This window comes from Pholcus phalangioides, unplaced genomic scaffold, assembly GCF_987345545.1.
Source record: "Pholcus phalangioides strain wild (caught in Gottingen) unplaced genomic scaffold, Ppha-v1.0 ptg000012l_1, whole genome shotgun sequence".
NCBI classification, from domain to species: Eukaryota; Metazoa; Arthropoda; class Arachnida; order Araneae; family Pholcidae; genus Pholcus; species Pholcus phalangioides.
Window position 1 is genome coordinate 2,947,051 of NW_028301605.1, and position 15,099 is coordinate 2,962,149.

Below are 15,099 nucleotides of genomic sequence, written 5' to 3' on the forward strand. Positions count from 1 at the left end.
GGAGAAAGGGTGGGGAGAGGGAAAGTGGAAGAAATTTGGACGAGTCCACTTCGAACACAAAAAACGTGGTATTTTCGCGACCCTCCCAGGTTTTCTATCTGGGCGTTAAAGAGTTAACCAAATAAACCGTTTCTATCTATACTCATTCTTTTGTAATGAAATAAGTTCTGGAACTTTTTGAACCTAGTAGTAATGGGTAAGGTGTCCCTTTAAGAAAAATAAACTTTACAAAATATCTGGGCTTTTCAAGGATAAAATAAGAGGTTTTTAAGGAGGTGATATATCTCGCCAATGCCGCTTCAAGGGTTAATATACCCGTACAATCAATAAATATTTGTATAGGCAAGAATCAAAATAAAAATACATTGCTATTCCAAGAATGGTTTCTTTCTTATAAACATCATCTTCAGCAAATCGAACAGCATCTACACCACCACCAATACTGTGCAGTACTTCAGCTTGTATGTAGTCATACAACATCTTATTGTATTTTGCAAGATAATTGAAGGCCTGCTGTGATTCAGGCGAGCACACTTTACATTCCCCAGATTCTATGGAATCTTCTACCTAGAAAAAAAATAATCATCATCAGTTATAGAAAAGTTTAAAAATAGCAGAAACACATGGCTGAGAATAACTATTGAATTATGGGAAAAACAATAGTTAAAATAAAGTGAAATACAAGGTGTTTGTAATTAAACTGACAGCATCTGCAGCTGGAATGTTCGTCACATTCCACAACACTTAACAATGACACAGTTATTTGTCAGAAGTTTCCGGTTCCATGTGACTCTTGACTACAGAGATATCTCAAGTTGGTGGTTATCATTAGAAATGGCGGTATCCTGAACTTAACTACCTTAAGGGACAATACATCATGGACTGTGATATGTTGTCTTGATCTTGGTAACTGTCTTCCATATTGGCAGTGAAAGTGGCCAGATGAATGAATTTTTGTATTAATGTAAATATGGTGTTGAAGCCTGCCTGTTTCTTTTAAATAGTTGGCTAGCTCACACTCGAGCCTCAAAGTTTTAAAACTGCAGGAAACCCACTTTAGCTGACCACCACTGCGGCGCTTGCAAATCGAACCTAGGTCCTCACAAAGCCAAGTCATCACAATGCACAAATAATCACACAGCCACAATAATACTGAAATTAATAATGATAATTAAAAATACAAAGTTTAAAAAAAAATTAATGTAATTCTCACATCCATACAATGATCCTGTGATTATGCTGGGCATTGTAGCCTATGTCAATAAGATACCCTATACAATATATAAGTTTTCAAATGGTTTTGATGATTCTTTTCCCAAATTAGGACTTGGGGTTCAAAACTTTTTCAAATGCATAAGGGTACCTAACTCTCAAATGGTCCTAATAAAGCTATCATCCCAAATTAATTAATTTTTCTTTTCTTTATAAAGAGCATTTTGACATACAATAAACATGAATCAATAAAAACAATTTTTTTTTAACCCTCTATGGTTCGCCCCCATAAAAACATACTGAAATTTTTTTTTTTTTAATGCAGATGTGAATGGGGGCTGTTAGCATAATTTTTAATTGAAACGATACATCAGGCCCAACTCAAAAAATTACATCAACAAGGAATCAACTTATACCAATTTCTTCTCTCAATTTTTTAGGTATTTAAAAAAAAAAAAATTTTAGTGTCATTTTAGTACAATATATAAGTACAATACTTTTTTTTATCTAGAAAGGGTTGATTCCTAGTCTGTGTCATTTTGTGAAAGCTGCTGAAATTTTGAATTGGAAATAAAATTCAAGGTAGTAACTGTTCAACTTTGGCAAGATTTTAATTGTTTATAGATTAACAGTGAAATCGAGCCAAACTATATATTTTACTCCTAATTTTATCCATTATAAGTAATTAAAAAATTCACTCATTAATTAAAGTGTTGTGCTATATATTGATTTTTCACTTAAAAATATGGTAACAGCACCCATTCATATCTGTGTCTGTACAAAAAAAAAATTTCAATACAATTCTATGGGCATGAACCATTGAGGGTGAGAAATATTGACTATAAATAAAGGTTTGATTGTAAGGCAAAGTATTATAGATAAAAAATGGTATTATTGTCAAAGCTGGTTATAAAGACACCACTTTATAGCGATCATTCCATTACAGGATAAGTAGAATAAGTTCCAAATATTTTCATACACTGGTGTAAGAAATTAAGAAAATTTGCAGACTTGGTCGATTATCTCTAGAACTACTGTACCGATTTTAATGAAATTTGATATGTACATACATTAATACAATACAAAACAAATAACCATTCAATAATTTTAATACACACCCATGATCGTGCGTAACACTCGTTGGAGTTGGAAGGTATGAAACAGCGGTTGCAGAATAAACAAAAAAATGGGTTAATAGGGGGTATGGTCCCCTCTTACAGATATACAGGTCTCGCAGCGTGATTTCATACTTGAAATAAGGCAGTTTATCATTTCCTGTGGCAATTGGTCCCACTCGTTCAGCAACACTGTTTTCATTCCCTGGATGGTTCCCAGAGGGGGGTTGCGATTTGCAATTGCCCTCCCCAGAGAATCCCAGACATGCTCTATAGGGTTAAGGTCTGGAGATCTGGCTGGCCAATCCAACCGGCGAAATATCCTCACTCTCTAGAAAATTGTCTAGCAGAAGAGCTCTATGTGGCCTCGCGTTATCGTCCATTAAAATGAAATCAGGGCCAACTGCACCCCTGAAAAGGTGAACATAGGGCTCTAAGACTTCATCCCTATACCTCACACCAGTCACAGTGCCTCTTTCAAAGACATGGAGAGGTGTGCGGCCATCCAACATGATGCCTGCCAAGACCATTAAACCTCCTCCGCCATAATGGTCGATTTCGCAGACATTGGAGGGTAGGTAGAGGGTCCCTGGTTCTCTCCATATGAACGTACGGCAAGAATCTGTGCTTAGGCTGAACCGGGACTCATCAGTGAAGAGAACGGCCACCCATTGATCCATACTCCAATCTCTATGCTCTCTGCACCATGATAAACGGATTCTCCTGTCCGGGAGCGGGACGCAAACAGCAGGTCTTCTTGCAAACAACCCTCTCTCATGAAGTCTTTTGGAAACAGTTACCCTTGATACACGGGTTCCTGTGGCTGCATACAAGTCACGAGAGAGCTGAGAAGCTGTAGCACTCCTGTTACGCCTCGCTATAATCGACAAATGGCGATCTTCTCTGGCTGTTGTGGCTCTTGGACGACCTTGCCCAGGCTTTCTCTCGATGGATCCGGTATTCTGGAACTGTTTCTATAAGTTACACATGACGCTAGGCGTTAAATTGAACTCTCTATAAATCTGGACTTGAGATTGGCCTGCTTCTAGCCTCCCCACAATTCGCCACCTCATTCCATCATCTAAACGTTGGTGGTTACTAATTTTTACTGTTACAATTTGAAATTAACCGATTGCTGCAAAATAATACCAAGAAATTCGCAGAGGTGTGCTAGCAAACGAAATGCGTCTTAACTTACGCGCGCTTATAAAGCCTGTTTCTCTACTGGTTCTGCGTACGCTTATGTATTTGATGTACAAGATTTGCATTTTTGTCTAGAAGCAGTGGTTTTACATTCAGTTCAGTTCTTTTCATGAAATTTGATAAAATATGCAAATTCTCTTAATTTATTTCACCAGTGTAGAATGACTGTCATACGTTTTACTTTCGATATAACGACCCTCCCAATATAACGTCCACTTTTAATAGGACAAAGGGGGTCGTTATATCAAGCGTTGACTGTATATCCATACTAATTATCAGAAAATAACAGATAAAGTTGAACCTTTCTGATTATTTCAGATGGATCAGGATAAGGCTCCTCACATCCAATGTCTGTTCCTTTTATAGTGAGCAATGATGAAATCTTGAGAGCAAAATACAAGCTGGAGAACTGAAGAACAACTGGGCTGCTTGTCAATCTTTTGAACATTTCATCAACTTCATAAAGCTGAAATAAATATACAGACTAAACTTTCAAGGATTTAAAACTTCTGATAATTTTATTTTTTTCTTCTTATATATAATTTGAAAAATATCAATATTCATTTATTTAAGGGGCTGCATGTAACATCCGTAAAAATTATATAAAAATTTCTTGTTAATGAGAATCTATTTCTTTTCCATGAATAAAAAACAATAGACAAAAATTATAACAATTTGAAAAAAATGTTAAAAATTAAATTCAAACTTAACATAGGCATATATATATTAACAGAATAAGCTAACTTAATTTTGTAAAGCTTTAAAAACCCTTTCACTCGCATTGGGACATGTTTGTTCCATACAAGTTCCAAAACTAGTAGTGAAAGGGGTAATGGATATTCTCACTTTTTGATTTTTTCAGGGGAAAAAAAATTATTCTCTCTCTCTCACAATTGGTTTAAAAAACTTGAGTCTCAAACACAAAAGTTACCTGATTAAGAGGTAATAGAAGTGACAAACTGATCAATATATCTTCAGACAAATATTCTTGAGATAAATCAAGCACAGCTGGAAAAAGAAAAAAAAAAGAAATAAACAATAATAAATACCATATGTACCAAAAGAAAGAAAAAGTCTGTAATCAAGGAATTAGACATTTTTCTGAATGTTATTTAGGGATCAAAGCTGCATTGCCAAAATGCATGATGAAATTTCCTACATGTGTAAGCGACAGAGGGTTCTCATACTAGGGGATTTCAATTACCCGGGTATTGATTGGGAGAACCTTTCATCTGGAAATCAGTATGAAAGAGACTTTCTTAAGTTGGTGCTCGAAAATTTTTTGTATCAGCATGTATCAGAAGCCACAAGGGGTACTGCTATTTTGGATTTAGTTCTTACTAGTTCTGAGGATCTAGTTGAACATGTTTCGGTGGGGGAAGAGTTTTCTTCCAGTGATCATCGTATCGTCAGATTTCACTGTAACTTTTCCTCGGGTAAGGTTGATAACAAAAGACTGGTTCCTTGTTTTCGGAGAACTAACTTTGATGTTTTGAGAGGAAGGTTAGCGGAAGTTTTCAAAGACCGGTTGGAATCAGTAGGGGTGGTAAGTCAATGGGAAGAATTTAGTACGAAGCTGTCCTCTGTTTTGCACGACGTCATACCCTTTGTTCGAAAAAAGCGTGTTTGTACATCACACCCTCTATGGTTCACGGATAGCGTGCGGAACCTTTATCTTGAAAAGAAAAGAGCATTCAGAGAGTATAAATGTGGACGTGGAGACCTATCATTGTTTACTGATAAAAGAAGACTGTTGAAGAAAGCGATAAGGGATAGTAAAAAGGAAGTTGAATCTAGGTTGGCAGATAACATTGGCTCTGACCCAAAATCATTTTTTCGATACGTCAATAATGGATGTAAGGGGACAGTTGGTCCCCTCTCGATAGGAGGCTCTAAGGTAGAGAGCAATGTAGGCATGTGTAGTGCTTTCAATGACTTTTTCGCGTCGGTTTTTAATGGAGATAATGATATTCGATATACGGGTGTTGCATGGGGTAATAAAACCCTCAACGATATTCAAGTAGAAGACGTGGAGGTCCTAAATCTTCTAAGAAATGTATGTGCAAGCAAAGCACCAGGACCAGATGATATCTATCCCAGAGTTCTCAGGGAAGGTGCTAATGAATTGTTGGGGCCAGTCGCACAGATATACAGGAGTAGTGTTGCTGAGGGTATCGTCCCGAGAGATTGGAAACTGGCTAACGTTGTTCCGATATTTAAGAAGGGTAGTAGAGAAGTGGTGTCTAATTATCGTCCAGTGAGTTTGACGAGCTCCCTCTCGAAAATTTTGGAAATTATCATCAAAAGGCAGTTTGTGAAGTGGATAGACGAGAATAATGTATTGTCGGATAATCAGCATGGGTTCAGGAAGGGGAAGTCATGTGTAACTAACCTCCTTTGCTTCTATGATTACGTGACTAAGGCTTTGGGTAAGAGCAAAAATGTCGACGTTGTTTACCTTGATTTCCAGAAGGCATTCGATCGGGTACAACATGGCAAACTCTTGAAGCGTTTACACGAGATTGGAATAGGGGGCAACTTGCTGAATTGGATAGAATCGTGGTTAAGAGATAGGTCGCAACGAGTTATGGTGAACGGGGAATTCTCTGGTTGGACAGACGTCACAAGTGGAGTTCCTCAGGGAAGTGTCCTTGGCCCCATACTTTTTTCACTTTTTATCGACAAACTCGATCAGGGTATCGATGGAATTACTAGCAAATTCGCAGATGATGTGAAGCTAATGGGGGTAATCGGGAATGAAAGCGATAGGGAGTTGCTCCAGACCAACTTAAACAAGATTGCAGCATGGGCAAATGAATGGAGCATGACGTTTAGCGTAGATAAGTGCATGGTCGCTCATTTTGGTTCGAACAACCCACGGTTCTCTTACGAGTTGAATGGTGTCACTATCCCGGATGCAACTAGAGTCACCGATTTGGGAATTCTCATTGACGAGCGACTTAAGTTTTCTGAACATTGTTCAGCGGTTGTCAAAAAAGCGAATAGAATGCTTGGTCTCATTTTCAAAAAGGTCTCTTCGCGTTCTCCTAAAGTCATTCTTCCGCTTTTTCGAGGCTTAGTTCGTCCTGGACTGGAGTATGCGGTAAGGTTTTGGAGACCATACCTACAGAGGGACATAGACTTGATTGAAGGGGTGCAGAGAAGAGCTACGCGTGTCCTTATTGGCACACAGGGCTTGAGTTATGAAGAGAGACTTCATTTTTTGAATATGTTTACATTGGATGAACGCAGGTGTCGAGGAGATATGATCGAAGTGTTCAAAATTTTCAATGGGATGGATAGGATGGACCACGAACTTTTAGTACACCGCCAATCAACTGCTTTTACAAGGGGACACCAGTATCGATTGGTGAGGGACAATGCAAGGTTATGGTGTCGCAGGGAATTTTTCTCTAATAGGGTTGTTAATAAATGGAATAGCTTACCCCCGGAGGTAGTAAATTGTAACACAATTGACACGTTTAAAAAGAAATACGATAAACATGTTGGGGTAAATCGAGAAGCTATCCATTCTTAGAATAAGACAACCATAAGTATTCTTTATGGGCATTGTATAATATTTTATCATGTGTATATATTGTTTATAATTTGTGTTAATTGCATTTTTAATGGGGTTGCTGTATTTTTGAAACATATGACATCCATATTTTTATGGGCATCTTTTTATCAGCCACCTCGTTGGGCATTTTGCCTGTTGTGGCGTTGTATTTGTATTTGTATTTGTATTATGTCGAAGTGAGATCGGAGAGAAAAGTCATCTGATCTCTGCTGGTTTGCAAGAGGACCTGGGTCCCAGCAGGGACCAGATGATTTTTCTTTCTGAGTTCACCTCGACATCAGGGTCGTATTTATGCTTTTGCCAACTGTGGGCTGTACAAGTTTTGGTGCCCCCTCCCATTTCAGTCTAACTTTTTTACCCCCCCCCCATGCCATTACTAATACATCATAAACAAACAAAAGACAAAAAAGTGGTACTGTATATAGTTGTGCAGAAATTTTACTTTCTGTCTTGTATTCGTATCCTATTCCGATCCAAAATGATTGCCATATAACGGGGGGAGGTTTCAATCTCCGACCCACAGGCGTCAACACATCGATGAAAAACACTGATAAATTTAATTGGAATGTGTGGTGCATACATTCGAATATGAAAGTATCTCAGTACCAACCAATAGTGACGAGATACTTTCTTCGTTCTTGGTTATAGTCTAGCAACAAAATCAATAATGCATTACATAATATCTATACATATGTTTAACTGCACGTCCTAAAGTGTATTTTGAAATAGTGAAATACTTTTTCAAAATTGTTTCGTGGACCGACTAAAATTTTAGATGGGGCCCGCCAGTGGTTTGTGCACTCGTGTGATTTGAATGTGCTTGCATTACTTGAATATACAGAGTGGTTTACTAAACAATATGGTTTAATAATTATATATTATTTACGATAGAAATGACGCATATGACACTTAAACACGTTTACGAAACGTGAATTAAAAAAAAAATTTTTTTTCTCCCCACCCTCTTTTTACACTCAAAAATTTGCTGCCCTGGGCTATAGCCCGCTTAGGGGCCCCCCCCCCATAAATACACTACTGCTCGACATAAGATGTGGCAACACTTTGTGTGACGTATGACATCAGCCACCAAGAGTATATATATAGCTGTGTAATACTCGTTCTCCTCCTATGCCCTTTTCCTGTTCTAATTTTTAGTTTACGTGCACGCGAGTTGCATGTCGCAAATTTCAGAATTTAATCATGGATTTCTAAAATAAATATTTAAGTCAATGCATCGCTGGGATTTTATTCCATAGTGCTGAACAAAAAATAAATTCCAAGCAGCTTGTGACTGCTTAAAAGATTCAGAAAAATTTATAATTTCTTGATGTATTAGATTGAGGAAAAGCGCTGTTTCAAAGCTTGTAATAATCCTGAAAATTAATTCGCCAACTTTGATTACTTAAGTTTGTACAAGCTAGAAAAATAGCCACTCATAATGCAAACATAATTACCTGATACATCCATATGTGAAGGGTCTGTTTCTGAATTCAAATAGTCTTCTAGCAATGCAGCGCGAAATATTTTCGAAGTGATTTCAACAGATTGACTAAGGTCAGGTCTAGCATATTTCTGATAAGTAGTCTCAAACTAAAATAAAAAAATTGACACTGATTGTTATGCTCTACTAACAAAAAAAAAACTTAATTGTTTTAATATTTCATATTGTTATTTTTTTTTTCATTTTTCACATCCTTTGATATACTTTGATGCTTATTTTGAACAGAAACCAACTGAACTTTTTCTAATTTTTATAATTAATCTATTTTTTCTTTTGATCTATACTTAGAAAATTGTATTCTTGATTTTTGCAGTTAGTTAATAATCTCTTCCAAAGGAAAATACAGGGTAATTATATTTATAGTTCTGATTTCAAAATTCTATAAAATAAATAAGAACCACTGGTCGTAATGAGAAAAACAATTTTCATGAATACTCCCGAAGTTATGATCCCCAACTTTTTTTTGTGTAGGGGTAAACTTGAAAAACTTACCAAAAGATGGCGCTGCACTTGTGAAACATAGGAAATCTGCTTGCAGAATAGAACCAATAATCAGCCAGGGCAAAATGAAAACTTAGCCAACATTGCCAAATTTTGTAATTTATACTAACATCGTGAAAATGAGGTCATGAAACAAACGCCTATGACAATGCAACACTGACCAGTGGTTCTCATTTTACAGCATTTTGAAATCAGAACTTTAATTATAATCACTCTGTATAATGACCCATAACTTTGTTCAGTGATGACGACAGTGACACTAATTTTCAATGATTTACAATGATGCATACAAGACATTTAGACTTGATTCTAAGAATTGAAAATGGATGCTTATATGATTTGAATTATAAATATAAGGACATTATATCGTATGAATACAATAGGTTCATTGATTAGCATGTACATGTTTTTATTGTGAGGATTTATAAGAAGATAGACCAAAACATAAATGTGAACAAAATATATATATATACAAAGATTACAATATAACTTGATTGTATTCTTACTTCACTGATGTGACAATTTTCTGTAAGACCACTATAAAAACCACAAACGCCCTGCAGCTTCATGTCTTTGTTTCTAGAAGCTTCCCCAGCAGCACAGTCATCCCCACTCCCATCATAGTTCATCCAGCTAGATAAAAAAAAAGGTATTTTTCAAACATTTTAAATGGTAAAAAAAAAATCTAACATTAGGGAAGAGATTCATTGAGAATAAGTTTATAATGTATTTGTATAACTACTAAAGGAACATTAATTTTGTGTTTCAAAGTAAATGGGGTTGCCCATAAAATTTCAAAACATCTTTTTAGCAGAATGTAACTGTATTGTGAGCTTAATTTTACAATCAGCTAAACTTATACAGTAGACTCTCACTGATTCCTCACATATTAGACTGGGGGTGTGCCGGATTACTGGAAGTCAATTAAAAAAATCTTATTTATAAATAACAAAATTCTGTACAAAGACATGCACATGTTACATGTTTTCCTAGTGTATGATAGAAAAAAACCCAGCCTAAAAACCACTGCATTACTGGATGGGCCAGACTAGTGCATGGCCGGATTAGCGATAGTCTACTGTTAACTTAAATACACAAATTTTTAAAAATTCATTTAAACTGTGTTGGGATATTCCTGATAAGAATGGAAAACAGCAAAATTAGTACACATGAATTGTTCCTGCAGATATTGTTTTTGTTTCAGAGCTGCTGAGATTGATAAAATTTCTCCAAGCTGAAACTAACTGTATATACTTGTGTATAAGCTAAGTAATTTAGTTCAACAATTAATTTTTGTATTAGAAGAGCCAACTCTTATATACGCGAGACCCAATGTAGTCCGCAAAGAGGGTTTTATCCAGCTTGTGAAAGCAGGGCCATCTTATCATTTGAGGCTCCCAAGCTGAGCAATGTACTGAGACCTTTCCTACCAGTCGGATACAGTTGACTGTAGTTTATGCAAGACCATCTTGGAGCGCCCCCCCCCCACACCATGCACCAAAAGGCTCTTGGACTATGCCTAGGGAAGCCTACATGAAAAAAGGTGTTTCTAAAAACACACAACTTACTAAGTACATCAAATACCTTATTTATTATCTATACATCAGTCTTATACATTAGTATCTTACTAAGACTTGCAAATGGCATCTCGCATATCTGGCAGTGGCAACAGTCTGAAAAGGTTGTGCATACCTGCCTTCTGCCATTTACCGACTAGAAGAACGTTACAAGATATACAGAAGACTGGATGTTGTGAAGATATTTATTATTTGAGATGTTAATTTTTTAAGGAAGGAAAAAACTCATCTCTGCCTCTACCGGGAGTGTTTTTTCCTTCCTTAAAAAATTAACATCTCAAATAATAAATATCTTCACAACATCCAGTCTTCTGTATATCTTGTATTAACAAGTGGAGAGCGACATTCATGTCATATAGAAGAACGTTGTTGCTGTCTCAAGTGTCAGCCAAAAACATGAAACAAGGAAAATGATTTTGAGGGTTTCTATCATTTTTCATAGAAATTTTGTGTCTTAGAAATATAAATTGTTAACTAAGTGTTATTGAAAATGTCTAAAAAAAGTTTAAGATAAGAGAGGAACTTTTTAGGGATAACACATAACCAATGCTATGTTTCAGTTATGCATTCCAGGAAATTAAATCATGTTAATGATGTTCTGTAGGAAAGTATTCTACGTTAATGTAGTAATAAGTATAGAAAATTGAGGGACCCAGGCTATTGGATACAATTGACGGCAATTTATGCAAAACTATCTTGGAGCCTCTGCCCCCTCCCCATGCACCAAAAGGCTCTCCGACTATGCCTAGGGAAGCCTACATGAAAGGTGTTTCCTAAAATAAAGGGTTAATGAGTTTTGTTTTTGTTTTTTTTGAAGTCAAAAATGACAGTGGGCCAGTCAGGGGAGTTACACATTCTGATGTCATATTCATGGTGGGAGTTTTTGAAAATCATTCAGAAACTTCTAAAAAAAAGAATGATTGTTCTATTGGAGATACTAGATTGTAATAAACTTTTCAAGAAGATTATTGAAATTATTTTTGTCATATTACTTCATAGCATCTTTCCAAAAACGAACGCTTCTGACAGAAGTTAACACTGCTTTAGTGGTTTTTGTTGTGTTATGAAGAACCTGCAAGGTTTTCTCTCCTGTCTGCCACAAAGCACCAGTATTTTCCTCTGGAGTCAACATTTCACCATTGCTTTCCTTGCAAACAAATAGACAAATAAATATAAAGGATGTAAAGTCTTATCCTAATACACTCTTTATCTTTCAAGTCACTGGTGATCAAAACATACTTACAATTAAAAAAAGATTCCAAATAATGTACCCATTTCAGATAGATCATTCTACTAGGAACCATATATGTACTGAGATATAAACAAGTTAATTTTCTACATACATGTTCTTTTAACTTCCAATTGCAAAGTTGTTGCCCTGTCTCTCCTGAGCTCAACAACAACAAAAAAATTCCATGTTCCTAAATGCAATATTAGTTAAGATTACAGTTCAGAATCACCGAAAATGAGGGAAAAAACCAGTAAGGGACAAACTCAAACAAAAGGAAACTTTTTTTTGCAGTTTATTAAAACTTTTCTGAATTTAGAGATTTCCCTTTAACTTTGAATCAGTAATACCTCCGCTAATAATGCTTTTAAAAACATCGATTTTTTTATTTTATTTTTTGGGCTTAAGAGAAATGGAGCAACAATTTTCTAATTGGAAAAGGACAGAGGGCCACATAAAAAATAAATTTTGTATCTCAGTACATATATACATATATGAACCCTAGTAAAATTAATGTCACATCTAAAATGTCCATGTTATTTGGATACTTTTTCCTAATATTAAGAGGTTGTTTTTATCACAAAAGGTTCAAAAGATAAAGAGTGTATAAGGATATGACTATATACACTTGAATAAAAAAAAAAAAAACCTAATTTCTAGGAATAAGAGCAAAATGGGCATATCTGCTGCTGTTTTAAAAACATTAAAATGTATTTGTGAGTTTTAGGTGCAAGGTATTTAAGTCCCAGCAAAATCTGATTGATCTCTGTGACCAAAGCTCTGAAATTTCCCTGACTTCCATTGACAATAGTCCAGAAGAAAGAAAAAAAAAAAAAGAAAAAAAAAAAAAATATATATATATATATATATGCGCTAATTGAAAATCTTAACATTAAAAATTTTTGTTTTTCAAGTTTCAGTTTTTCTCCCTTAACAGAACTTTTCCCTGACTTTTATCAAATATTTACACATTTCTCCGAAGTACCACCATTATGAATTTGCCAAATTTTTAAGAATAAAATTTAGTTTTCATTTAAATACTGTTTACCTGTATGCGACAAATAAAGATTTGTTTTCGCAATACTTGCCAAATACTTGAAACACATTTTGAATAATTTAATAAAATAATAATAATTACTGCAATTTCTGTTAAATCAGTTACCTAGATGTATAAGCTGCACAAAAAAAGAAGAAAAAAAAAAAAAGACCGGCCAAGAAGGGTTTTTTTAAAAACGACACAACATTTTACATGCCACACCTTTCAATATAAGCTACAAGTAATTTTCATTCAAAAACCAAAAACGAAATACTGATATAGTAATAAAATTAAATGTCATGCCTTTTAACTTACCATTTCAGTTTTCCTTGAAAATTTTGCATTATTAAATGACATTAGAGATCATTCTGAAGTAAATTTTAATTTTTCAACAGAATTCAAAAACAAATACATAAAAAAATGCTGAGAATTAATTAATCAATCATCTGGCCATGGCGTGTTAGTCCATCATGGTAGCATAGAGGGAAATTAATTGGCCAGATGACTGGTTGAAATACCGTTAAGTCAGTATGTCAGAAAAAAAAGTGATTGGATAGGCTTGAAATAGCTGCAGGAACAAAAATTTAAATTTCAAAGCTATAAAAGCCACAACTTCATTACTGAAAATCACTGTAATTTTAATTTGGGTGGTTTAATATGATGTTTATAGTCAATTTCTTATGGAATCATTTTTTTTTTTAAATTAACATACACACTGTTTCAGTATACACTGCACTAGGCACTGCAAGCCTCCAGAATTGTTTTGTAGGCCAAAAGACATAAAATGTCAATATTGCACAAAAAGAATGACACAAGAAGAATAAGAATATAAGGTAAATTCTTACCTCTGACGTTGATTCAAATGCATCAGGCTCCCATGCAGAAGAATGAAAACTATCACCCATGAGAAACTTCACTCTCTCACATAGGATCTGCATAAAAAAAAATATCAGACTTTAATAGAAATTAAACAAATAAGATTAATATTGTTTTACACACTGTAGAAAAGATGTATTTTCAGATACATAAGATACCTGAAATTTATTGCTTCATTACTTGATTAGTTTTAGTCAGTACAGAATAGGAATTTTTTTTTCCATTTTATCTGTCACTGCATGCAGTTTTTTCCCCCATCAGACATAGCTTTTAGGACACTGGGACTGTATAAAAATTTAAATTTTGTGAACTTTTTAGCAATATATTTTTTTTTACTTTAAATGGCTTCTAAGTTGATGTACAACAACATTTTTTTCATCAGAATTTTGTTATTAGAAGTTGTCATGAACAAAATTCCTTGAAATATTCAATCCTTAGCAACTGCATAGGTAGACATTAATTGTAATTTAATCTAAGAGTAACCTATTCTTTCCCACACATTTTCTACATCGTAATGATTCATAATAGTAGCTTTTCTTACTTTTTCATAGAAATTGTAGTGCCATAACCAATTTGGTTTATAAACCTATCCATGTCGAAAAAGGTGTAAAGTTGATTCCTTGTTTGTCTCTCTCTTGGGGAATCAAAAGACAAACAAACAGAAGGTAGATGTTTTGAAAGTGGGGGGTTATTTTTTTATACACATTCAGTCCAGGGCAATCAAGAAACAAAGTTTTTTTTTTTTTTTTTTTTTTTGATGTGCTAGTTAGAGCCAGTTCCCTTTTGTCTACAGCCAAATGAACATGATGGTGGGTGAGTACCACCCATTTATTTAACTATTTACTTCATAATCGGGAGTGAGTTATTATCATTGTAATGAATATTGAGGACCTAGCAATTCAGTTAATTTTGTAAATTGAAACATCATGTCCTAACTTTGAATTGTTAAATCAAAAAAGTAAATATTTGCCATTCTTAAATTCTCATTTGTGTCTTTAAATTGCATAGTGTTGTTGATCTGAAGAAAACATAAATTTTATTTTCTCTGCCATAATCTGAAATATGTTACGGGGCCCATGCTCCACTTCAAACTTGCAAAAAAGTATATTTCTAAAACCAGCAGTTTAGAAACTATCTAGTAGATAACAATATAAGTGGAAACCTTAATACTAAAAAAAAAATTATATATTATGTTTACAATTATTTACAGAGTCTAAATAAATTCGAGATGATTAGACAAAGTTGATTCATGCAACTTAGGTGGGATTTA

At 34.8% G+C, this 15,099-nt stretch overlaps 1 protein-coding gene across 2 annotated transcripts in view; it reads right to left on the reverse strand.

The window, feature by feature from the left end:
* Positions 1 to 15,099, reverse strand: part of LOC149079146 (NBAS subunit of NRZ tethering complex-like) — a 110,917-nt gene that overhangs the window by 26,863 nt on the left and 68,955 nt on the right. For both annotated transcript variants that reach the window (XM_089240028.1, XM_089240029.1), the window contains exons 36-42: positions 13,799 to 13,885; positions 11,682 to 11,836; positions 9,619 to 9,745; positions 8,565 to 8,700; positions 4,462 to 4,538; positions 3,832 to 3,996; positions 365 to 567 (exon numbers count right to left, since the gene is read on the reverse strand). In XM_089240028.1, the coding sequence (XP_089096154.1) occupies positions 365 to 567; positions 3,832 to 3,996; positions 4,462 to 4,538; positions 8,565 to 8,700; positions 9,619 to 9,745; positions 11,682 to 11,836; positions 13,799 to 13,885 (950 nt within the window). The remainder of the gene's footprint in view (positions 1 to 364; positions 568 to 3,831; positions 3,997 to 4,461; positions 4,539 to 8,564; positions 8,701 to 9,618; positions 9,746 to 11,681; positions 11,837 to 13,798; positions 13,886 to 15,099) is intronic.